Source organism: Rhinichthys klamathensis, unplaced genomic scaffold, assembly GCF_029890125.1.
Source record: "Rhinichthys klamathensis goyatoka isolate OS25496 unplaced genomic scaffold, OSU_Roscu_1.1 h1tg000186l_1, whole genome shotgun sequence".
NCBI lineage: Eukaryota > Metazoa > Chordata > Actinopteri > Cypriniformes > Leuciscidae > Rhinichthys > Rhinichthys klamathensis.
The window spans coordinates 445,558-470,504 of record NW_026606714.1 but is presented as its reverse complement, the minus strand read 5'-3'; the positions used below and the strand labels follow the sequence as shown (position 1 = coordinate 470,504).

Below are 24,947 nucleotides of genomic sequence, written 5' to 3'. Positions count from 1 at the left end.
TATATAAAAACTTTTTAAAATTTATTTTATGTGGAGCAAGCTCTTTTATTTTTATTTTATTTATTTATTTATTTTACTTTTATGATTAATTTATTCATGAAAAAGTTTCAATTGCAAAGTATAATGCTTGCTTACGGCCATTCTACCTTAACATTTTATTATAGCATACAAAAACCCTTTTAGCTAAGATATGTTCAAAATATTGTTGTTTCAAATAAGTAGCCTACTAATTGTATTTATTTACTTGTTTGTTTATCCACGCCGGGACGTTATAAATTAATCGACGAATCGTTGTTTTTAAGCTAAGGCTGGAGATAAAGAAAAAAAATATATTCGAGTTGATTACACAAGGTAGGTAGGAGCGTGCACGCGAGAGAGAGCCGTTAAATCTGCGTGTCGCGTGCATTGATCGAGCTCGACGAGGAACTGTCAGCTGTCGCAATAAAACAAGAAACATCAAATGTTGTCTGTAGTTCGCTACATTACCAAGGTAATCCGCTTACGTTGTGAATTTCTACTTACACTAAATATATATTAATTTATTAACGTAATTTAAAGCACTCTTTCTTTGGCCTGAGGAAGCCTTGTCTATATTTGAGTGACGGGCGAAAACTGGTGACGAAAAACGAATTGATTAACGTTAACTTATGCAGGCCTACGTTTACAACTTGTTCTTATTTAATCCATCATTAAAATTAAACTAATTTAATATGAGAGGTTAAGTAGCCTAACAACAATTCAGCTGGAGTTACGGAGTTTGATGGTTTTTAGATGTCTGAAGATATTTCGAGTGTGCAGTTATGTGAGGACTTCGGTCGTGAGAATTTACAACTAAACCAACATTTGGAGAAGATGACTGAACAAATGGAAAATATTTCAGGTAACGTTAGACTAACAAACTAATAGTGGATTCCGTATAATGATAATGCTGTACTTTGTCAACATTCATTTCCTTCGTCCTCAGTGAATTTGTCTTGGATGGCCTATGATATGGTTGTACTCCGCACCAGTCCAGATCTGGCTGAATCCCTCAAGAGTCTGGAGAATGAGTTTCTCAAGTGCAAAGATGTCATCTTTGGTCCCACGGATGGACAAGATAAAAAATGTCATCCTGATGCTCAAGAACATAATATCCCCCAAGAATAGATTCAAGTTTTAGTTTAGAACTGAGACCTGATGTTGTTAATATTGTTAAAGTTTATGCATTAGTCTAGAATCTAGATTAGCCAGTTATTCATGTTGCCATATATATTTTTTATTTTACATGTTTATTTGCCCTCACACACATTTAATAAACATATCAACAAAGCATGCTAATTGTGAATCTGATTCATCTAATGTCATTAAAATGCAAAAATGCTTCTGAATGTTCAGCTCATTATATTACATTTGTATGAAGATTTCAGTCTTCTTCCAAATGAGTTTAATGATTTATTTTGTTTGCACATTTGGAACTATTTGCTAAACCATTTTACGACCCCCTTTCTGAGCTTCACAATCACAAGGTTTGTAAAATTTGTTCCAAAATGCTGTTTTTCTAAGAAGGGATGTGTGTTCCATTTTTAGATTTCTGTTTGTGTGTGTCATCAATTTAAGACAGATAGAGACCTTATAAATGATTATATGATATCATTATCTTACTTCTGTATGTAATGGACTTACAGATGGAGTCTGAGGGAAATGCCACCAAGAACAGTGAACACGGAGCCTCAGCTGGCCTAGATTATATCTTGAAGCAGTTGGATTTAATGTCAGAATTTATGGACCGATTGGAAGGTAAATAAGTTTGAATTTTTTTTTTTAGCATAATTCAGTGACTTAGTGACAGTTGGACCTCAGAGTCCCAGCCTTACTTTCTTTAATATTTAACCTTATGAAATGTAATATTACACCCATGTTTATTCTGATATGTACTTTGTTTAATAGTTCCTCTTTCTAGAGTGCTGGCAGAAATTCTTTTGGTGGCTTTCAAATGGGTATTACTTGAATTTTTTTTAAGCAAATGTGCCATCCTTGCCAGGGGTGGCAGTTAGCGAGGAGCCAGAGCTAAGACATTAATCTGTGCCCGTCGTCAGTGCTAACACAAACATATCAGCACCCAGAATATCCCCCAAATCCTCCAGGGCTGTCAATAATAATTCATTTTATTATAGCCATGAAGTTTGGCAAGAAAACATATTGGCTGCATCTATTGCTGAGCCCAGCATATCCAGTCAAGCATGAGCATCTTTGTATATATGAGCATCTTTTGTTACTTGCATTTGTGTTGTCGGATCTTTTTGTGGATTATCAAGCCCTGCAAAATCCATATTTAGATTGATTACTGTGTAAAATAATAATAAATTAATAGATTTTTCTTTTGGATGTACGTTAACAGTAACCTTTGCATAATACATAACAGAATGCTTCTATTTATATGCTTTGATTACAGTAAACATAACCTGTTTGTGCTGGTTATGTTTCAGTCAGTCATAATGGAATAAGAGGGTCTCTTCTTGTGTTCTTCTTGCTTTATGTTCAACCACTACACCCTTTGTTTTCAGTGAAGACCCAGCTGCTGCAGTGTAACCTGACCGTGTGCTTCACACACCCTGAAAAAATGGCGTGCCTCCAGACTGATGTGGAAACCCCAACATGGTTAAGCCGTGCACAGATGATGGAAGACTAAATATGTTACTCAAAGAAGTACACTTGTAAGGTGGAGTTTACTATAATATACTTAAGAAGCACAATTTAATCAGGCAATATTAATATCAAACACTAAAAGCATTAGAAATATTTAAGTTAAAACAGACAAATGTACAGTGAGTTAAGTTTCCACTAGCTAACATTGAGTGTAAAAATGCCTCTTGATTTTAACATTGAAAGTGTTTAAAAATGTAAAAAGTGTAGACAGTCCTGTCTGATCGAATCAAACTAAATATGATTTATTAATTTAGTCATATACTTTGTTATTTTTCTGAAGGAGAGATGAGTGCTTGCATATCCTGCCGTTGAATGCCAGCACCTATAAATGCTCATTATTCAGACAAAGTGTCTGAATTCCATTAAAGTCTTTTTGACACAGGAACCCAGTCAGAATTATGATGCTAACTGGGTATTATTATTAAGATTGTTCTGTGGGTCAGTAACCTGCTGGGTGCATAAGACAGCACTGCCGCTGAGGTCCAGCTCCACGCTCCATTCCGTCTATCAGAACCAGTGGGGTCTTTGAGTGGTGCGAGACCATGTCCATGACACTGGAGAAATTCTGTGACACACATGCAAGTCGATTGATTGAGGGAACTTTGAATCTCACTGAACCAATTACAATCACCACAGCTGATAATCTAACACGCACTTCACTCTTTACAGTTGCTGTGGGTTTTTATTTAACCCTATGAAGCCTACTGTATATTTGATACACAAATTTCTAATTGCCTCTAAATTATCAACATGATCTAATCTGCAAAACTTCACAATCTTCATGCCTTCTATCGTCTGATTGATATTCTATACCTATCATAACTTTTTCAGCTTACTTTTTAGGCCTTAAAGAGCCCATTTACACAACACTGTTTTCAACTAAAAATGGAAAACTTTTTATGCGTTTTGGCTGTTCATTTACACCACAGCGGCGTTTTGGTGGCCTGAAAACGCAAACTTCTGAAAGCAGGTTTCAATGTGCAAGTTTAAAAAAAATGATACCGTTATTGTCTCAGTGTAAACTACAAAAATGTTAATCTGTGAAAACGGTGAGGGCATGCACATGCGTATTACGTGTTTAGTCTATAGGCATGCACGTTTGAATGCATATGTGTGCAGGCGCGTAGTCTTTCTTTACAAAGTGACATCGCCAACTACTGGCCTGGCATGCATAATACAGCGGTTTTAGTCGTTTCATGGATCCGTGTGAACGAGAATAGTTTTGATAACATTGTAATCTGTAAAAACAAAAAAACAAAAAAAATTGTACATCATTAAAGTGTAAATGTACCCTTAGTATAAATCTAAGAAAGTGTTTACACAACACCATTTTTAACTAAAAACTTTTGATGTGTTTTGGCAGTTCATTTACGCCATTACCATCTCTGTGGAAATTACAAGAACGCACATTTGTGAAAACGGCGATGTCAGGCGCATGTGTATAACGTCTTCAGTCTATAGGCGTTTATAGACCTCATTCAGAGCAGTGCCATGACAGGTATAGAAGCGAGGCTGTAAGGGACTCGTGTTTTTAATATCATCCTCTGTAAAAAGCTCTATAAAGCTTTTATTACTTATAATTTTCCACAGCCCAGATTGTCTGGGGTTTTTTGTCTACTGGAATTTCTCAGAAAGATATTTTGCCGTGTTTCGTCAGCAGAACAATCCAAAAACAGATTAAATAACAGTACAACCAGGTTTTGCCAGTAAGGCAGATATGAGCAGATTCTGCGCAATGCGCTATATTGAATATATCATGATGATTTAGAAGTATTTGCTCTAAATCTGCGGAGATTTGTCTTACACGAACTTCTCCAGCAAAGTGAGTAAACATAGTAAGTAACACGCCAAATTGGCTAGTGATTTGACAGTGTACCCTGAGTACAACCCAGTGATTCCCGTTAAAAATCGGGCTGCTGTGAATAAGGTCTATTGTTTCTTTACAAAGTGACATCGCCAACTACTGGCAGCATAATACAGTGTTTTTTAGACGTTTTCACGGATCCGTGTAAACGGGGATTGTTTTGACAATGTTGCCGTCTGTACGCAAAACTTCAAAAACGTAAAGGAAAGACTTTAAAGTTTTTATTACATGTTGGTCATGTAAACATGCAGTAAAAACATTCCCCTTCAGGTTGTGGTGTCTTTTTGCTGTGAAATCTTTACTGAAGAATAACTTCGTAATAATATTTCAATCAAATGATACATCAGGCTTTTGAGGAATGTTTATTTGTACATTTTTCAGTCATCTTTGTATCGCATTATATGTTTTGCTCCCCACAATAACAGAGCTCTTTTAAAAAAAAAATAAGCATTTAAATATCGTCTTACTAAGACATTATTGGGAGAGAAATGGTATGCATATGCATTTTATGCGAGTAGCCTGCTATACTGTTATAAACCTATCAGAATTTCATCTTAAGCTTTGGCCATATAAATATCAGCAATTGCACCAAATTGCATGTTTTGCTTACTTTAGCCCTTTGAATAAAATTGTGGTGTTTTTCTTTGATTATGAGCTCCATATTCTCCTGTATATTATACTATATGAGCCATAAAAGCCTGATGTATCAAATATACTCCAAAAAAAGAAAACAAAACAAAAAACATATTCAAAAATCGGATGACTATTTGATTTCTGTCATAATCAACAGATACATTACCTCAATGCCATTTAGGCCTGTGCCTAGGGAATAGCCATCACTGCTTCCAAGGAAGCGGATCTGGATGTTGTACACTTTTTGCTGGTGCAGCACCATGAGTGTGTAAGGCTGCTCTGTGCAGCCCTTTGAGCTGTCTCTCACCAAGAAAGTGCCATCCTAAAAAAAGACCTTGTCCATCACTCAGTATCTTCAGTGTGTCTTCATTTCACCATACACTTGTTTTCTCTATTTTTTCCCCTCTTTGTCATATACAGGCATCTGTATTTTTTAAAGGGATACTTCAGGATTTAGCATTAAGCTTTGTATCAGTAGAAAACCAGTATTATTTTTCGAATTACCGTGCTTCCCCCCCTCATATCCCCCTGATATGAGAGAAAAAAATATTTTTAGTCTGGAAAAAATCCTCCGATGACGCAAAAATCGTCATTTTGCGTCATCGGAGGATTTTTGTGCCAGAGGCTAAAGACTACAGCCAGTGTTCCGCATGTTTTCACCATGCCCATATGGGGCGGGATCTCACTCACAGAATGTAAAGATAGTGTCAGCCATCTTTCTGTAGAAGCTAAGCTAACAGGCTCTTGCCTCTTGGTCGTGTAGAAAGTTTGTATAGTAGGCTAATCACGATGACAGAAGGTAGTTTTGAAGTTGGCAGAAGGGGATTTCGAAGATCTGTTGCAAGAATCTGATGCTCGCGGCTACCTGTACGAGCCGCAATACAGCGATAAACAGTTGCCGGAGATGGAGGAACAAGAGGCGGCCGGAGCGAGACCTGAGCCCGGCCAGACTCGAGCTGGGGCAGACTGGCGGTGTCAGTGCTCTCGCTGTGCGCCTATGGAAACAGATATAGAGTCCTATTGCTGTCGCCAATCTCAGCAATGCCATTTTCTTCTGGACGAGATCGCTGAATCCGCAGAGCTTTGAGTGTAAAAGTGTTAATAGTAATTCTTTTTTTAAAATTAAAAGTTATAACTCACATTGGTTGTGGTTCTTTTTATAAACCTTTAGTGTTACTAGAGTGTGGATTAGCCTAGATAATGTATTAGCTTAGAGAAATAGTGATTTCAATTGGAGGAAAACAGTTCATATGCAGAGCTACTAAGCTACTCTGTTGACATGGTCCTGCCTTGCATCATATTTTTAATGTGAAAGTCTAAGTTGTGTTACGGTATATACATTAGGCTAGTACATCCCGGTACAACAGAATTTAGCACCATTTCGATGGAAATTTATCAAATAACTCACGATGAATCAAAGCAAGCCTAGTTGTATCCATTTTTCGGATTCTGCCGCCTGTAACCGGTAGGCGTGGTTTGGGAGTGGCCTCGTAAGGGCAGCAAAGCAAGTGCATTCTGGGAGTTGTTGTCTTTCAGCCACATGAGTAAAAAATACATTTTCTGCCTTTTCTCAGTCTAGAATGCTTCAATTTCATAAATAATTTCACATTTCTACTATATAAATGACCAATATTAAATACACATTCATCTTCCCAGAGGTGAAGTATCCCTTTAAGTGTAAATAATTCTAATGAATTCTCTCACAAAAGCTTATTTATTCCACAGTTTATACGAATTATTTGTAGGAAGGGATACTTGAGTGGTGGAACTCACTTTATTCACGTGTCTGAGTGAGATTTCGGCCTCTGCTCGTGTCATTTGCCCCACATACCACTCTGGATCCATGTCCTGAGTGCATAACAAAAAATCAGCCTTTACAGTGTGGTCTAGTATGTGGTCGCTCTCATTATTACAGTAGGAATTGTTTTTTTTTGTAGTTTCTGTGATGCTCAAGACTGGACTTTTGAATTTCCTTTTAGCTTCATTGTCAAACAAACCACAACAGTGCCATCTTGTGGTTGTCCAGCCTAACTGCATGTCTTAGGTTTACAGATTGTTTGTGTGTCAGTAAGATGCCTGCTGTCATGATTATAGGTAGTGATTGCACTAACCTGCCCCATCATCACATTTACTTGTACAGGTGGAAAAGGAAGCTCTTCCCTTTGTTGGATGTCAAATCTGTGTTGAAGATAAAAAAAAAAAAAAAGTAGGCGCTACTGATTTCCGACTTAACAAATGCAAGTTGTCGATAAAGATACTTACCTTTGTGTGGGAAATGTTGATTTAGGAGGCATTGGTAAGGTGTTTCTTGCTGTAAGGATTTAAATTAAAATGTTTAAGTTAAGGTAAATGTGATTACCATACAATACAGAAGGTTTTAAAAATATTCAAATGAAAACTGAATAGTACCTTTGCCAGTATCTTTTGTAGATGAGCCAGGTTTCTTACTACGGTCTACCCTTGGCACAGCTGGACCAGGTTTGGCTGTGGATATGATTTACAGAACATTCAGACATCATGATTTCATATTAAAGGAATTTGAAATTTAACTCACTCACATTGATTAGGGGGAACGAAAGGCCTGTGTGGAGAGGGATCCGGTCGTGATGGAGGCTTAGATATCTGAACGTAAAGAAAGGCTTTACTTGTGCAGGACATTACAGCATTTACAGTAAGATGAGATTGAGATTGTCTAAAGATTTTTACTTACATTAATAAGTCCTTTGGGAAGAGATGTTGACTTGTTGTTCTGGGGTGGTCTTGCAGAACCACGTGGGCTGTCTACACAGAGCCACAGAATAGAAAGGGTGAGTGAATCCTCTGATACATGGATTCTTTTGTTCATGTGTACAGTGATTTATGAATTATAGTGATTTGATATTAATATGAGTTACCTAAATAATCACCATCACCCAGAGGCTTTGGAACACGAAAGTGAGTCGGTACTTCAGAGGGTATTTCACTAGGCGGTGGTTCATAGTCATCATCAGAAATGTCAACTTCCCCAATATCACATGATTCTGCGCATATGTAATTGTCTTCACACACATTATTATCTGGCTCCTCGTAGTCATTGTCACTTTCTTCTTTGTCCTGGACAAAAATAAATGCACTTTTTGCATTTAATAATAATGTCCATTAATGGGGTCGAGAAGACTTTTAAAAAGTATAACATAGCGACTTACAAATTCATCAGAATCCCAACCTGCTGGACTAGGTTCTGCATTTTTTTTTTTTCCCAAAGAAAATATAGAAACATTTTAGGTTGTGTGTGTAATGGGTTAAGTATAACCACAGTTGTTTATGTAGCCGCACAAGAGTTAGTTACCTTGGTTTGGAGGCATCCGATGATCTGATCTAGTCAAGACAAGATTTTAAAATGACAAACTCTCAAACATGAAGAAAAGGTTTTGTTACAAAAATAATCATGTAATTATGAAGTACTGGAGTTGCTTACCTATGAAACAGACTCTTCTTTTGTTTGTTATTCTGGTTAATATCTTTGCAGATCTTTGTGATAAATCTTCCAAATAGTAAAACAAAAGTAAAGAAATAGCAATGATCATTACCAGCTTAACAGACTATATTTTATTTTTCATCAATATTTGGAGGCAAGTTTAAATTAGAGATACAGTATATTATGCAAACCGTCTAAATGATGGTTAGTCACTTTGTACATTTAGGTGATTTTTTTAGAACTCTGTCTGCAGGCTTTTTGGTGTCTTGTATTTGACAGTTGTTATAATCTATATTAGCGTTTCTGTAGCTCAAACAGTGGAGTATAGTGCTACGAAAGCCACGGTCATGTGTTCGATTTCCATGGAATGCATGATCTGATTAAATAAAGTTTGCTATACTTCGTAAACTTTGGTTAAGTGTCTGCTAAATCAGACATAGCAGAGCCAGTAGGCACATGCCCTTTATCATTAGCCAATATGTTTCGTTTATACATTTTGCCATCTCTGTGAGATTTTGTTCCTGTTGTTGATCTTAAACTTACGGGATATGTGCTGTGGGGAACTTCTTCATGTCCTTATCATTCATGTTCTAGAACAAGATACAAACAGGAATTATTATTTCTATATTGATTTGACATGTCTAAGCATTTCGGGGCATACAGTACTGTGCAAAAGTCTTAGGCATGTTGGATTTTCCACCAAAAAATGTTTTAAGAAGATTGTGCTTTTTCTTAATTGTGCCAGTTGGAAATCCGTTTATGTTTCCCAACATTACTGTACTTATGCCATTAATTGCAATACAGGATTGAACAGGATTTTGTATGCACAAGGAGTCCATCAATAGATGGTTTGGTCCACACAGAAATCTGATCTCATCAAGTTCATCTGGGATTATATGAAGAGACATAAAAAAAGAGAGAGAGACTAAATTCATAAGAACACTTGGTAACATCTACAAGGTGCTGTGAGAAATAAATGCAAAACTTTAGTACTGTGAAAGGTTTTAGGCACTTGTGAAAAATACATTATGGGGATGTTTGAAAAATAATGTCATAAATAATGTCACAGGGGCAAAGATGGCAGCAGGCAAAACAGGTGTATCCGGCACGTCAGGGGCGCTGGTTGCGTTTTTAGTTTATAATTTTATTTTAACGTTCTTAGACACAGGTCCGCCTCTTCAGATTAATTATATCTGTGACAAGCGCGATTTCTCTACATCTATCATTCGAAACTACAATCAAGGTATTAGGCTTTACGGGAAAAATGCTGTGATTAATGCATTCATCTACTTAGGTCAACATAAGACTCAAAAACCTTATCATCAAGCCAAATACCACGCAAGCAACCATTGTATCATTACACTCTGTTTGCTCCTCTCTGGCGATGTTCATCAGTGCCCCGGTCCAATTTCAAACGTTGTGGACGGAGCGATGTGGCCTGGTGTAAATCAGCCTGGACTAGAAACTGCATTTGATGTCCAGGTTCAACAAGTTGAGGATTGCAGAGACCTCGCCGGTGGGCCTGTGGATCGGAGGCACAGTGTCTCTTCCCTCTACTGTTGTTTACACGCCGGGGAGTCGACGCCCAGCCCGGTGGATGTCTCATGCGCTGCCGTGCGGCTTGCGGCGGGTGGTGGGGGCTGGGAGTGCGCGGCGGCTGCGGCGGAGGGAGAGAGTCGGGAACACATGGCAGCTGCTGCTACAGATGAGGATAAACAATGCTGCACGATGGCTACGGTGAATGATGAGGACGGTGGGTGTCTGCTGGTGAACGCAACGGGCATGGCGGTGGATCTGGATATCTGTCCTAGAGGTGCTTGTTTACCTGCAGCGTCAGGCGCACTTTTGTCAGTGGCGTTGTCCCGTCCAAGTAGTCCTACTAGATCTTTGCTTCCAAGAGGTTTGAATTCGGCAAAATGTAAGTACTCTAACACACAAAATGAAAGAAATGACTGTTCATCAAACTCTAAACGGCGAACTTGCACCCGGGGAGAACAAATCCATCAAGGAAACAAACATACCGGTAGTAACTGTAAAGACATCCATGGACCTATTCCTGTAAACCCCGTTTTTAAAAAACATCGCAGTTTTAAACTTTTTAAAACAGTTAATCATTCTAGAGTAATCTGGGATCCCCAAAAGAAACCCAGGGGACTATTAGGAGGGCATTTAAATATCCGTAGTGTAATGTCTAAAATTGAACAAGTCAAACATTTGTTATGTGACTCCAATCTAGACTATCTATGTCTTTCAGAAACATGGTTAAATAAGAACTCACCATCGGCAGCTTTGAATATACCCGGATATAATTTATTTAGACGAGATAGAGTTAAGGGAAGAGGTGGTGGAGTCATGGTTTACCTGAAGAATAATATTCACTGCACCCAGATTCAACTATCTAATGTAAATCTGGAATGTATTGGATTAACTATTACTCTTTCTTCACAAATGTCTTTTGTTATGTTTTTACTCTATCGTCCACCTTCTTCTACCAATACCTTCTATGATGAATTTAAAAGGTTACTCAAAGAATGTAATTCAAAACAAGAAGTTTTACTCTTAGGTGATTTTAATATAAATTGGGATGACAAGAGAAACAGGAATTCCTTAAAAAGAATTACAGATAATATGGACTTTACACAACTAATTAAAGGTCCTACTAGATTAACCGCTTCCTCACAGACGCAAATTGATTTACTTTTCACCAACAGGCCAGAAAGAGTTGAGAAAACATATAACCTCATTACTGGATTAACTGACCATAACCTAATTTTATTCTCAAGAAAGCTTACAAATAATAGATTTAATACAAATAAATATCATTCTCAGCATTCTAGAATTCCTAAAAGTGAACTTGAGAATTTTCAAATGACTATAAATAAAATAAACTGGAATGAAATTATAGCTGGGAGGAAGGTAGAGGAAGATAGTGAGAGATTTATAAACACAATTCAAAGTATAGCACAAGAGTTTACAAAAACATCCCAAGGTACGAAAAAAAGTAAAAAGAACTGTCTACCATGGTTGAATACAGACTTACTGAAACTGATGAAGGACCGAGATCATGTATTAAAAGATTTTCTTAAGTTTAAGTTGCCAATTGATAGACAAAAGTTTATAATGTTACGTAATAGGGTCACTCGAGAATTAAGAAAGGCTAAAGCAAACTTTTTTATTAGTATTATTCATGAGTCTAGAGGTAATACTACACAAATCTGGGAGCATATTAAGAAATTAATTGGTGTAAATAACAGTGGATCATCAAAGCAACTACAGTTAAAGCTACATGGTAAAATATCTGAGGATCCCTTTGAACTGGCTGAAGCCTTTAAAAGATACTTCATTGACTCTGTAGATGAGATTACTCAAAGTTTCACTGAAACAAAGAATAACATTTTGGTGGACTGTCAGCTCCAAACTTCTAAACCCCAATTCTGTTTAAGTAACATCTCCGAGCAAGAGGTATTAAGGATAATTAAAACACTTAAGACTTCCAAAGCTAAGGATTGTTACAGAATGGACTCTATAATGCTCAAGTCGTTAAAGGACTGCTTAGCTCCAACCATTACAAATATCATAAACCTTTCAATATTTCAAGGGATTTTTCCAAACACATGGAAAACTGCTATTGTGTCACCAATTTTTAAAGGAGGAGATCCCCAGATTATCAGTAACTATAGACCTATCAGCATTTTGCCTGTTGTATCCAAGGTGATGGAGAAGTGGGTTTCAGAGAAAATAGTTTTTTATTTGAACAACAGTGACTTTAGCCTGCATCCTATGCAATTTGGTTTTAGAGCTCACCATTCAACAGAGACTGCTACCCTTTTCCTTCTGGAAAACATTAAATCTATGATGGATGCGGGTGGTATTGTGGGGGCAATTTTCTTGGACCTTAAAAAGGCCTTCGACACTGTGAATCATGGAATACTTGTTAACAAATTAGCTTCTTTTAATTTTTCCAATGATACCATTAAGTGGATTGATTCATATTTAAAGGGAAGAACAAATTATGTAAAGGTTCAAAACCATAAATCCACTGCTTATACAAATAATACTGGTGTTCCGCAAGGTTCTATACTTGGGCCATTGCTGTTCAGTCTTTATGTTAATGATTTGCCTTTAGTTTGTCCCGATATAGAAATCCTATTATATGCTGATGATGCTGTTATTTATGTACATAGCAGCACAAAACAGCAAGCTGCTTTAAAACTAACCAGTGCAATGAACTATATCACTACATGGCTTGACATTTCATGTCTAACGTTAAATGTTTGTAAAACAGTTAGCATGTTCTTTTCAAAACGACCATGTAGCGTTCCAGACCCTGACATAATGATATCAGGTCAAAATTTGCAAGTTGTGACTGAATATAAGTATCTGGGTGTTTGGATTGATTCAAATCTCAGTTTTAGAACTCATGTAAAAAGTATGTGCAAACGAGTTAGATTTAATTTAAGTAATTTCAGATTTGTTAGGGAATCATTCAACTTTGAAACTGCTATGATATATATGAATGCCATGATTATCCCGCATTTTACATACTGTTTGACAAGCTGGGCACAAGCTAACAAGTCTACAATGAAGTCACTTGAAAGTCTTTATAAACGTACTCTTAAAGTTTTAGTTCAGAAACCTAATAGTTTTCACACCTGTCAAATTTTAAATACCCATAGACTTCTGAGTTGGGAAAACTTGATCACTTATAGTAACCTTTGTCTAGTTTATAAGATATTGCATAGCACGGCTCCACCTCCACTGAAGAGATTTGTTATGCAGAGAGCAGGCACTCATGTCACCAGAGGTATCATAAGAGGGGACTGTATCATTCCCACTCGAAAAAGCGCCTTTAGTCAGTCAGCGTTCTCTGTAACTGCAACTAAACAGTGGAATCTATTGCCAAGTCTGATAAGAGAAACAAAGACTTATCGTTCTTTTACTGGTCAGCTTAAGAACTGGCTAATTGATAATCAGAAATGTGCACATTAGACTACTGACTGCCTACTGATAATTGTTGCTTGCTAGCAGATTGTCTTGTGTCAAACTTGTTTATCTCTCATTTTATAGGCTATGTTGTGTGCTGATGTTACTTGTTATTTATTGTTGTGTGTTGTATCTGTCTTATCATTACTTTTCTATGCTGTTATTATTTGTGGACTGTAAAAAGTCATTTTTGTTTTTATATCTTGATTTTAGGTTGCCTTCATAATAACTGGCCAGGGACAACAGATGAAAATTAGCCTGTTGAGCTAACTCTGGCTCATTTACAGTTATTTTACTGTTAATTAATGAGCACTGTCCCTGTAAAATAAACAAATAAATGAAATGAAATGAAAAATAAATAGATTTTATTTATCACTTAATTGTACACCTGTGCACAGTTTTTAAGATAGCTTTGCAGGTAGGTTTTTCCAAGATGCTTGGAGAAGTTTATTCTGAGACATTTATTCTCTTCATGTAATCCCTTCGTGTAATCCCAGATGGACTCGATGGTGAGATCAGTTCTCTGTGTGGACCATGGGGTCTGTTGTCGTACTTCTTGTGCATTCAAAAATCACTCGATTATTAAAGGTGCTATATGTATTTTTTAGCGGCCTCTATCGGTGATGTTTCAGATTGCAACCAATTTTTACAAGAGCGCTCGTGCTCTTGTGCGTGCTCGAACACAAGAGCGAGCACTCATGGTACCGGCCACACTGAGATTTCCATTACACGAGAGTAGATGTTAAAACATGCTGATTTGTACTCTGCTTTCGCCAAGATAAGCAACACTAAGACGTAGCTTTACAGTAAACTATGCTTCACCCATTTACGCTTCTTTCCATATGGTGGTGTGACTCCCCTTCTGTCCGGCGTTAACGGCTGCAGTGTACTTGGCGCGTCAGCACACACGACGGCTGCAACTACAGTGTGGTCTCCCTAGTGGACCAGCACGACAACCGTCTGGATTGAGCCAAGTAGGGGACATCTCGAGGGTCTTAAAGTGGGCACCTTCCGTCCTCGGTGTTTCGTCGACTAGCCCACGACACCTCAAGAGGGCTCGACAGTGACTCTGGCGTCCCAGAGTCACCCCCCTCCGTCCCCCACTCAACTCAGCCCAGCTTACTGACCTCTACATCCCTCCTGCTGCTGAGACCTAACCACAATCTCTCCGCAACCCAACCATACGCGCTAACCCGTTTGACTAAGGCTGTCGAGCCCCACTGGTGCGTTAATATGCAGTTTCAGTGGCAACGGTTCCGTATGGCATACCACCTACCGCAAAACACAATATCTGCCCAACCACCCGTCATTCACGCAATATACGCAGGAACGTAATGACTGTAAATACTATACAACCTATACAAATAAACCAACAGACTCTTCAAGTTTTCAAGAATTCTACGAAACCGTAGCGTGGCGGCCTGTACTCAGCCAGCTAGAATCTTTCCGTCTCAACCACAGCCAGTTGCTGCTCCTTTCTGCTGCTTCAGATAAGTTCTTTACTGTGCGACGCAACTCTTGGCCACTGAATCCGACGTCTCTGAGGAACCGGGTTGTAGAGTGTGCCACAAAACCTCAACAACCCACTTCCACTGGATAAACCTGGACTCTCCATCCTCGCTGTTCTGCTTCAGTGGCCAGATGAGCATACCGCAGTTTCTTCCTCTCATATGCCTCATCTACCGCATCCTCCCATGGCACTGTTAACTCTATCAGTTGAACAATGCGTGCTGATCCAGACTAGAGTCCTGCGCGGGACTGTTTTCTTCATCCCGCTCCCGCCCGCGCCCGCCGAATTTTTGACCATTACCGCCCGCTCCCGCAACGTATGTGTAACACTCCCGCCCGCTCCCGCAATATGTATGTCCACTCCCGCCCGCACCCGCAAAACTCGGATAATTTATTCCCGCACAATAATAGAGATGCACTGACTTTGTGTCTTCTGCCGTATTTGTATTGCTATTGTTAAAGAGATTCATGGGGTTGTTGGTTTCGTTTCCCTGGCCTGCATGTATTCTGACGCACTGATCAGGAAGATGAATAGTAAATGTCAGACTTGCCTTGCTCAGGTTTTGTGCTGTAAATACCTCGTTTAAGGTTCTTTTCCACATTATTGACATCTCCATCATGTCGTTAGGCTACCTCCCAATCCCGCAGGGGTTTTATTTGTCCGCCCATTCCCGCCCGCAGCAAAGTTCAAACCGCCCGCTCCCGCGAGATTTGCGTTGGGTCCCGCGGGACCCGGCGGGACTCAATCCCAATGCAGCCCTCTAATCCAGACCACAAAACAATATCTCGTCGTAGGTTAGTGGTGGCAATCTCAGGTGGAAAAATAAGCCGTTGATCAAGATCAGCCAGCATCTTCCAGTCCCTTGCAGCTTCCAGTTGTCCTGGGCGAGAATTGGTGTTAGCACCTTTTCTTGGTGGTTGCTCGCCTGGGCGGAGGAATATTGTCTTCTGCGTGTAATGTTTTGCTAGAACAGGCGGCAACTTATTGGTCATTCTATGCTTGCCTTCCAATGCTAAAGCCAAACATCGCAATACTTGGTCTTTCAACACACTGGAGAAAGCATCACACATGCTGGAAACTCATGTAAACTCCCACTGCAACGTTACAATAACAGGCTACTTTTATCAGCTTGACGTTGAACTAATGCTCCATGCTCGTACCATGATAACGTTACATTGACTGCATTTAGCCGACATGTGGTGTTAGCATAATAAGGCATTTCACTAACTATTCGTGTATCTTTCACAATCAGCAATGTCAACATAGGTGAATGTATAATATGATAACGAAAACGGTTAGTGAACTAGACTGAACAATTTCAGTGTAACAGTAAGATCGTAGGAAGTAACATTACTGTACTGAACATGTCTGAAAATTATAAACAATATGATAGTAGTGGGATGAGTGACGTTAGACAGTAGATCTAGTACATCAAATAAAAGTTACATCCTCCTAAAGCACCTACTTTTTGTTATCCTGGAACAGTCTTTTGTATTCATTTCAAGTCTCATGTATGTTGTAGTTTACCTTGCCATTTCATTACAGTTTACCATTATTTCAGCATATCTGAAAATTTGTAATTTATCACAATAAAAATAGCGGAGGTCTCTCCATAATTCAAACGCTCTGCCGATGTTGATTCGTGTTTCCGTCCTAAGTCGATCCGATTGACGTTTGGCCTGACGAGCTTCAGCAGATACATTTTTGTTTTGTTTTTTATACTTATGTGGAGTTTGTGTTGGAGTCGGTGTTGTGCAGGAGGCAGGTCGGCAGGTAGTTTTTTGGTGTTATCAGACTCCATGTCGTCAGCTGCAGTGCCATCGCATAGACTGTATATAAAAAGGAGAGAGGCTCGGGAGCGCGCATGCACGTCACATCCGATGGATTTCGCAGAAAATGCGACCCGGAGACTTCACATAGAAATAGGAATACTGGCCTTCAGAGGTAATAGCAGAACTGTCACGGTTCATGGATTCATTGACTCGCCCTCGCTAGGTGTGTGCGTGTTGTGTGAATGGGCGCGGCTCATCAGCACGGCTCGTTATCTCCGCTGATGAGCTGATCAGCGCCAGCTGTTTTGAATGAGAATGTCCTATATATTGTTTGTCATGTTGTCTGGTCTCTGTCAGATGGTTGTTGAGGTTCACGGATTACTCACCGTCCTTTCTCCTTGCCCAGTGTCTGTTCTCCTGTTGTTTGGACTCTGCCCTGTTCTGAGGAGCGTCAGCCGTATCCAGTCTGTTCCTGATCCGGTGTTTTCCGTCTCGTTCTGGGAAGCAGCAGCCGCTTCCAGAGACTGTTCCTGATCTGTGGTATCTGCCCTTTTCTGAGAGGATTCTGCTGTTTCCTGCCTTGCCGTCTGCCCACGGAGTCCTGTGTTACCGAGCCTGTGTTCTGTCGCCTGTCTGTCGTCCACTGCATTGTTTGCCACTACCTTGTGTTTAATAAACACCTGTATTTACTCGCGATTGAATCCACGACTGTTCTTTCGTGCCGTGACAGAACCATCTGACCACCTACATGGATTCAGCGAGTGCAGCCGAGGTCGGGAAGATGGTCGCCGAGAACCATGCCCGCATGGATCGACAAGATGAACAGATCGGATCCTCGGGTCGGGCGATACAGGCTCTGGTAACACAGGTGTCGGAGCTCACCTCTCAAATACAACGTCTGAGAGGTCCCGCTGCGCCAGCCCCGCCCCCGCCTGTTCCCCCGGAGTCTCCAAACTTCAACCGACCAGAGCCGCGCATTCCCAGTCCGGAGTGGTATTCTGGGGAACCAGACCTGTGCAGAGCGTTTTTAACAAAATGCTCAATTTTTTTCTCTCTCCAGCCTGTGACGTTTTCCTCTGAGGAGAGTAAGGTGGCACTCGTTATGACGCTGCTGTCTGGACGCGCGGCTCAGTGGGGAACAGCGGTGTGGCAGAATAGACACGCTTGCTGCTCCTCGTTCCAAGCACTCGAGCAAGAGATGAGGCGCGTGTTCGACCGCGCGGTTGCCGGACGGGAGGCGGCCCGCCATCTTGTCGATCTCCGTCAGAATAACAGCTCTGTTTCCGACTATTCCATCCAGTTTCGGACATTGGCCGCCGAGTGCAAATGGAACGAGGAGGCGCAGTGGGACCTTTTCCTGCATGGGCTGGCTGACCGTGTTCAGAAGGAAATTTACACACTGGAATTACCCAAGACTCTTGATGGACTGATTGAACTGGCAATCCGAGTCGATGCACGCCTACAACAGAGAGGGAATCGACAGTTCCAGACTCCGAGGGTGGAGGTCGCGGAGTTTCCCGGTTTCAGAGTAACGAACACGGTCAGTTCCTCGAACGATCCGGAGCCCATGCAGGTAGGTCGAGCTCGACTCTCCCGGGAGGAGAGAGAACACCGCCGCTCGAGGGGTCTGTGTCTTTACTGCGGGGAGGCCGGCCACTTCGTTTCCACCTGTCCTTTAAAAGGCCAAGCCCGGCGGTAAGACGGGGGCTACTGTCGGGCGGACTTTCCTTGACCAGACCCTCGAACGCCACCCTCCTCCCGGTGAGACTCCAGTGGGCAGATCATTCCTTCAACGGCCAGGCGCTGGTGGATTCAGGAGCGGAGGGAAACCTGATGGACTCGTCGTTGGCCCACAAGCTTCACCTCCCCATCACTGCCTTGGACCACCCTATCACCATCCACGCACTAAATGGACAGGAACTCCCGGGCATCACTCACATTACTGGGCTCGTCACACTCATCACTTCGGGTAACCACACTGAGAGGATTTCACTCTATCTCACTCGGTCACCTCACGCTCCCCTTGTCCTGGGTCATCCGTGGCTGGTGAGACACGGACCCCGGATAGAGTGGGGACAGAACTCTGTGTCCAGTTGGAGTGAGAAATGTTATGCCTCATGTCTTTTGTCTGCTGTTCCGTCTGTTTCTCGTTCTGTGTTGCAGGAGGAGCCAGTGAACCTGTCTAACGTGCCACCGGAGTATCTAGACCTGAAGGAAGTGTTCAGTAAGTCCCGGGCTGCTTCTCTTCCTCCGCATCGTCCTTACCACTGTGCTATAGATTTACTGCCAGGTACGTCTCCGCCTAAGGGCAAGTTATATTCGCTTTCTGTTCCAGAAAGGGAGGCTATGGAGAAATATATTTCTGATTCTCTAGCAACTAAGTTCATTCGCCCCTCCTCTTCTCCAGCGGGGGCGGGATTCTTTTTTGTAGGGAAGAAGGATGGTTCTCTGCGACCTTGTATTGATTACCGGGGGTTGAACAGCATCACGGTAAAGAATACGTATCCTTTGCCGTTGATGTCTTCAGCTTTCGAGAGGTTGCAGGGAGCATCAATTTTCACAAAACTGGATTTACGTAATGCATATCATTTGGTTCGCATCAGGAAGGGGGATGAGTGGAAGACCGCGTTCAACACCCCCAGGGGGCATTTTGAATATTTGGTTATGCCGTTTGGGCTTTCCAACTCCCCAGCGGTCTTCCAGGCACTCGTCAATGATGTGTTGAGAGACATGGTAGATCAGTTCATATATGTTTACCTGGATGACATATTGATTTTTTCTTCGTCTCTCCAGGAGCACGTTCAACACGTCAGACGAGTGCTTCAGAGGTTGCTAGAGAATGGGCTTTTTGTCAAGGCGGAGAAATGCGCGTTTCATGCACAGTCTGTTCCTTTTCTAGGGTACATCATCTCGTCTGAGGGAATACGAATGGATCCTGAGAAGGTTAAGGCTGTGGTGGAGTGGCCAAGTCCAGATTCCCGTAAGGCCCTACAGAGGTTTCTGGGGTTCGCCAACTTCTACCGGCGTTTTATTCGCAACTTCAGCCAACTAGCCGCGCCTCTGACTGCCTTGACCTCCCCCAGAACGGTGTTCAGGTGGTCAGACACAGCGGAGGCTGTGTTTGCTAAACTTAAGGGCCGCTTCGTTTCAGCCCCCATCCTTATAGCCCCTGATTCATCACGTCAGTTCGTGGTGGAGGTCGATGCGTCAGAGGTGGGGGTAGGAGCAGTGCTGTCCCAGCGTTCTCCCACAGACGACAAGATGCATCCCTGCGCGTTTTTTTCCCGCCGCTTATCGCCTGCCGAACGTAACTACGACATCGGTAACAGAGAGTTGTTGGCAGTCAAGTTAGCGTTGGAAGAATGGCGTCACTGGCTAGAGGGGTCGGGGGTACCTTTTATCGTCTGGACCGATCACAAGAACTTGGAATATATCAGAACTGCCAAAAGATTGAACTCCAGGCAGGCTCGGTGGGCACTTTTTTTCGGTCGTTTTGATTTTGTTCTCTCGTATCGCCCGGGTTCCAAGAACATCAAACCCGACTCTTTATCTCGTATTTTTGACCGTTCCAAACGCCCGTCTACTCCCGAGTGCATTTCACCCGAGACCCTATTTGTCTCCACACTCACATGGGAGGTCGAGTCGAAGGTCAAGTCGGCCTTAGAAGGGGTAACGCCTCCGCCCGGTTGCCCACCGAATCGCTTGTTTGTGCCGGAGGGATTACGGTCCGACGTTATCCAGTGGGGGCATTGTTCCAACGTGGCTTGTCATCCAGGAGTTAATCGTACTAGTTATTTAGTCAAGCAACGATTCTGGTGGCCACTTATGGCTCGTGACATCCACAGTTTTGTTTTGGCTTGCTCGATTTGTGCCATTGGTAAGACTTCCAATCGACCTCCAGATGGGTTACTTCAACCGCTGCCTGTCCCTTCGAGACCCTGGTCCCACATAGCACTAGATTTTATTACCGCCCTCCCACCCTCCCAAGGTAACACGGTCGTTTTAACCGTGGTGGACCGGTTCTCTAAGGCGGCTCATTTCATCCCCTTGCCCAAATTACCTTCAGCCAAGGAGACGGCGTTGACAGTCGTAGACCACGTCTTCCGCTTACATGGCCTCCCGGTGGACGTGGTCTCCGACAGGGGACCCCAGTTTGTGTCCAAATTTTGGCGTGAATTTTGTAGATTGCTGGGAGCGACTGTCAGTCTGTCCTCAGGGTTTCATCCCCAGAGCAATGGCCAAACCGAGAGAGCCAACCAAGATTTGGAAAGGGCGTTACGATGTTTGGTCTCCAAGAATCCTTCTTCCTGGAGTCAGCAACTCTCTATGTTGGAGTATGCGCACAATACGTTACCGGTGTCGTCAACGGGCCTATCTCCGTTTGAGTGTAGTGTAGGTTACCAGCCACCAATTTTTCCCAGTCTGGAATCCGAAGTCGCGGTTCCCTCCGCCCACGCCTTTATCCAGAGGTGTCAACGCACGTGGATCAGAGCCCGTGAGACTCTGCTCCAGGTGGGTGCACGCACCAAGGCTAAGGCCGATCGCCACCGGTCTAAACCTCCCGTATACGTCGTTGGTCAAAAAGTGTGGCTTTCAACCAGGAACATTCCGCTCCGCTCCGTTTCTAATAAACTTGCTCCCAAATTTATTGGCCCATTTACTGTCACCAAGATCATTAGTCCGGTGGCAGTCCGCCTCAACCTTCCTCCAGCGTACAGAAGGATTCATCCCGTTTTCCATGTATCTAAAATTAAACCTGTGTTTCATTCACACATTAATCCGCCTGCCCCGGTTCCCCCCCCGCCGCGACTCGTAGATGGGGAACCAACGTATTCGGTTAATCGTATACTGGATTCGAGACGGAGGGGACGCGGATTCCAGTATTTGGTGGACTGGGAGGGTTACGGTCCGGAGGAGAGAAGTTGGGTTCCTGCCAGGGACATCCTGGACCACTCCCTTATCTATGATTACAATCGACAGGTAAGGGTGTCTGGGAATGCCAGGCGGCATTCCTAGGAGGGGGGGGTACTGTCACGGTTCATGGATTCATTGACTCGCCCTCGCTAGGTGTGTGCGTGTTGTGTGAATGGGCGCGGCTCATCAGCACGGCTCGTTATCTCCGCTGATGAGCTGATCAGCGCCAGCTGTTTTGAATGAGAATGTCCTATATATTGTTTGTCATGTTGTCTGGTCTCTGTCAGATGGTTGTTGAGGTTCACGGATTACTCACCGTCCTTTCTCCTTGCCCAGTGTCTGTTCTCCTGTTGTTTGGACTCTGCCCTGTTCTGAGGAGCGTCAGCCGTATCCAGTCTGTTCCTGATCCGGTGTTTTCCGTCTCGTTCTGGGAAGCAGCAGCCGCTTCCAGAGACTGTTCCTGATCCGGTGTTTTCCGTCTCGTTCTGGGAAGCAGCAGCCGCTTCCAGAGACTGTTCCTGATCTGTGGTATCTGCCCTTTTCTGAGAGGATTCTGCTGTTTCCTGCCTTGCCGTCTGCCCACGGAGTCCTGTGTTACCGAGCCTGTGTTCTGTCGCCTGTCTGTCGTCCACTGCATTGTTTGCCACTACCTTGTGTTTAATAAACACCTGTATTTACTCGCGATTGAATCCACGACTGTTCTTTCGTGCCGTGACAAGAACCCGACAAGTGGATCATTGTAATGTGTGATTACAACCCCTTCACACACAGGCATTAAAAAAAGCATTCATTTTAGAAGAAAAGTTACATTTAGCACCTTTAAAGGCAAATTGAATTTTTGGAAATTCATTTTGAAAATACATTGAAACTGTAAATGTACAGTATATTTCCTACTGGCACAATAAAATTAAAGATTAATAACATGCCTAACCTTTGCACAATACTGTATATTGTTTAATGATGATTATATGCAGTATAGATTTCAGTTGTAAGTAAGGTCTGAGTTGTTGTATGTGTTATAGAGAGACAAAAAGACTCACCAAGAATCTTGCACCATTCATATTGCTTTTCTTCACCACCCTGTCACACCCCAGCAGTTTCATCTGAAAACACAAAAAACGTGTGATAATTGAAAACTGCTCTGTAGTCATGCTTCACACTTAAACTCAGTCATATCATTTTGAAAAACACTTTACTGACTAAACTATGAGTTTTTTTTTAATATACAGTTTTGAATTTTTACAATATACTTTTTGACATAACGATGCATTTGACAAAAAGATTGCAAGACAAGGCTATAAATTAGCTGAGGTTATCAGAAACAATACACAACCATCAAATAGACATGTTTGGAAAACCACATTGCGTGGCAATCTATCAGCCACACTTGAAGCACAGCAACTGAAGAACAGCAGTGCGACTAAAAAAAGATCTACAAAGACTACCCTTCCAAAGAGCATTCAGAGTCTGCTAGAAGAAAAAAACGCAAATAAAACCTGTCTACATGTTACATGCTAAACTTTATTAATGTTAACAACTGCTTTCAATATATTTCCCTTTAATTGAATGCATCTAGTCAGAAGAACAATAGGATGAACTCACTTTTTTGAGATAGTCAGCCAAGTTTCCAGAGTTCCAGAACATCACCTCTGATTTGGTTGGTAGACTTTCAAAACTCATTGTGATTGGAATGGTTGTTTTTCCAGTTTAGTATAAACTGACTGTTCTACAGTTAGCTATGATGATAGCAAGTAAAGTATACAGCTTTGATGAAGATTGCAAGGCGCTTGTCTTGCTTGTGGCTAGTTGGTCTGACTGAGTGTGATAATAATGTTGACGCAGAATAGACGCTCTGAGCTCTCTCTGTTTCCTGTAACTTTGTATAGAGGAAGTGCCTCATCACCAAAGATGTGAAATTCAAAGCTTACAGGTTTACAGAGCATGACTGTATTTGTACATAATTGCATGTTTGATTCCCTCTAATTTAAATGCATCAAAAACGTACTGTATTAATATTGTGCATGTTTAATTATGGGCAAAGTGGTTGCATCACAATAGTCCACTAATTATAGATCAGTCACATCAAGTTCTCACATGTTCTTAGCACAGCAAATAACTAGGCCATGACCGCAAATAAATATGCAGACAACATAAGATACAGAAAGAGCAATGCATTTGATCGTTGTAGATCAGCACATCCCCGGTGCCTATTCACCTGTTAAGCATTGTATTTTCCAAACAGAAACAGGAAACATCCCTTTTGGGAACAGAACAGCATGCAATCTAACACCAAGGTGAGATGTGAAGGCACTCATCAGTCAACCGCAGGACTCCAAGAATGAAGAAGCTTCTTCCCGAGGGTTCTTTGCATAGGGCTGCTAGCTTGTGTTTTAACCAGTGGCTCCTGACCGTAAATTTAGCTATAGGGCAGATTCTGGGTCTTGCCGCTAGTTTGTGTTAAACATTTTGTAAGCTTTATATTTGAATCGCTGAACACAGTCACAAATTTGGCAGAGGTCTAGCGTCCCTGCATTATTTACCCAGAGAATGGTGCTCTAATTTTGATTGACACCACATGACAAATGCATAGAATGCTATTTAGAATTGCCTTATTATAGTATTTAATGCCTCAGAATGTTGTTTTAGAATATTACAAGTTGTAGAGGAATTAAGGTGAGGAAAATAACCTCATGTTTATTCTTAGAACAAACATAAAAACAAACATAATTATATAGTCAATTCAAATGAGCACGTTTAAACTAAACGATTTATACTTTGATATGCTACTCCACAGAACAGACATGTCAGCCAGTGACTGACCTGATGCAATAGCTGAAGCGGATTGAAATCGTCTTGGTCTGTAGCGAGATTTATGTGAGGTAATCTGCCCAAATGCCTAAATTAAAGCGTGCTGTAGTTCCACCCTCAGCCACCCTCTGCCCCGCTATCATAATAGGCCTACATGCCTGCCGAAACCATACGCTAAATTTTGTTATATCCTACTCAATTTATGACTTAGGGCTTGTCCACACGAAGATGCGTTTAGATGTAAGTTATACGTAAAAAAATTATTATCGTATAGCGTTTCGTCCAGACGAATCTGGTGTTTTGGCCTGAAACTGCTATTTT

General features: G+C 41.7%; 2 protein-coding genes across 3 annotated transcripts; one reads left to right on the top strand and one right to left on the bottom strand.

Annotated features, from left to right (window-relative positions):
• The first annotated feature begins 388 nt into the window (after window positions 1–388).
• On the top strand, window positions 389–2,705 carry syce3 (synaptonemal complex central element protein 3). 2 transcript variants are annotated; one of them, XM_056261789.1, is made up of 3 exons: window positions 389–490; window positions 1,665–1,776; window positions 2,544–2,705. In XM_056261789.1, exons 1-3 carry the CDS (start codon window positions 461–463, stop codon window positions 2,666–2,668), a joined length of 267 nt encoding a protein of 88 aa, XP_056117764.1. In that variant the 5' UTR covers window positions 389–460; the 3' UTR covers window positions 2,669–2,705. The 2 variants fall into 2 exon arrangements, with proteins under 2 accessions (XP_056117764.1, XP_056117763.1); XM_056261788.1 differs by lacking the exons at window positions 1,665–1,776; window positions 2,544–2,705 and adding exons at window positions 772–880; window positions 965–1,214.
• lcp2b (lymphocyte cytosolic protein 2b) lies at window positions 2,705–23,643 on the bottom strand. The gene is made up of 15 exons (XM_056261790.1): window positions 23,421–23,643; window positions 22,859–22,921; window positions 9,183–9,229; window positions 8,640–8,705; window positions 8,511–8,539; window positions 8,368–8,402; window positions 8,077–8,275; window positions 7,893–7,963; window positions 7,741–7,804; window positions 7,582–7,666; window positions 7,445–7,489; window positions 7,294–7,360; window positions 6,956–7,030; window positions 5,349–5,504; window positions 2,705–3,250 (listed from the first exon to the last, which is right to left on the bottom strand). The coding sequence occupies exons 1-15, from the start codon at window positions 23,496–23,498 to the stop codon at window positions 3,125–3,127; spliced, it is 1,206 nt and encodes a 401-aa protein (XP_056117765.1). The 5' UTR covers window positions 23,499–23,643; the 3' UTR covers window positions 2,705–3,124.
• Between the last annotated feature and the right edge of the window lie 1,304 nt (window positions 23,644–24,947).

Bases quoted from the DNA above. Each gene is read 5' to 3' on its own strand.
- lcp2b (XM_056261790.1), bottom strand. From the start codon at position 23,498: ATGAGTTTTGAAAGTCTACCAACCAAATCAGAGGTGATGTTCTGGAAC. The intron at 7,031-7,293 runs GTTAGTGCAATC...TTATGCACTCAG, and splicing joins TAAATGTGATGATGGGGCAG to GACATGGATCCAGAGTGGTA. The intron at 3,251-5,348 runs GTAATGTATCTG...TGTGTGTCACAG, and splicing joins CAGGCCTAAATGGCATTGAG to AATTTCTCCAGTGTCATGGA.
- syce3 (XM_056261788.1), top strand. From the start codon at position 461: ATGTTGTCTGTAGTTCGCTACATTACCAAG. The intron at 491-771 runs GTAATCCGCTTA...GATGGTTTTTAG, and splicing joins TAGTTCGCTACATTACCAAG to ATGTCTGAAGATATTTCGAG. The intron at 881-964 runs GTAACGTTAGAC...CTTCGTCCTCAG, and splicing joins ACAAATGGAAAATATTTCAG to TGAATTTGTCTTGGATGGCC.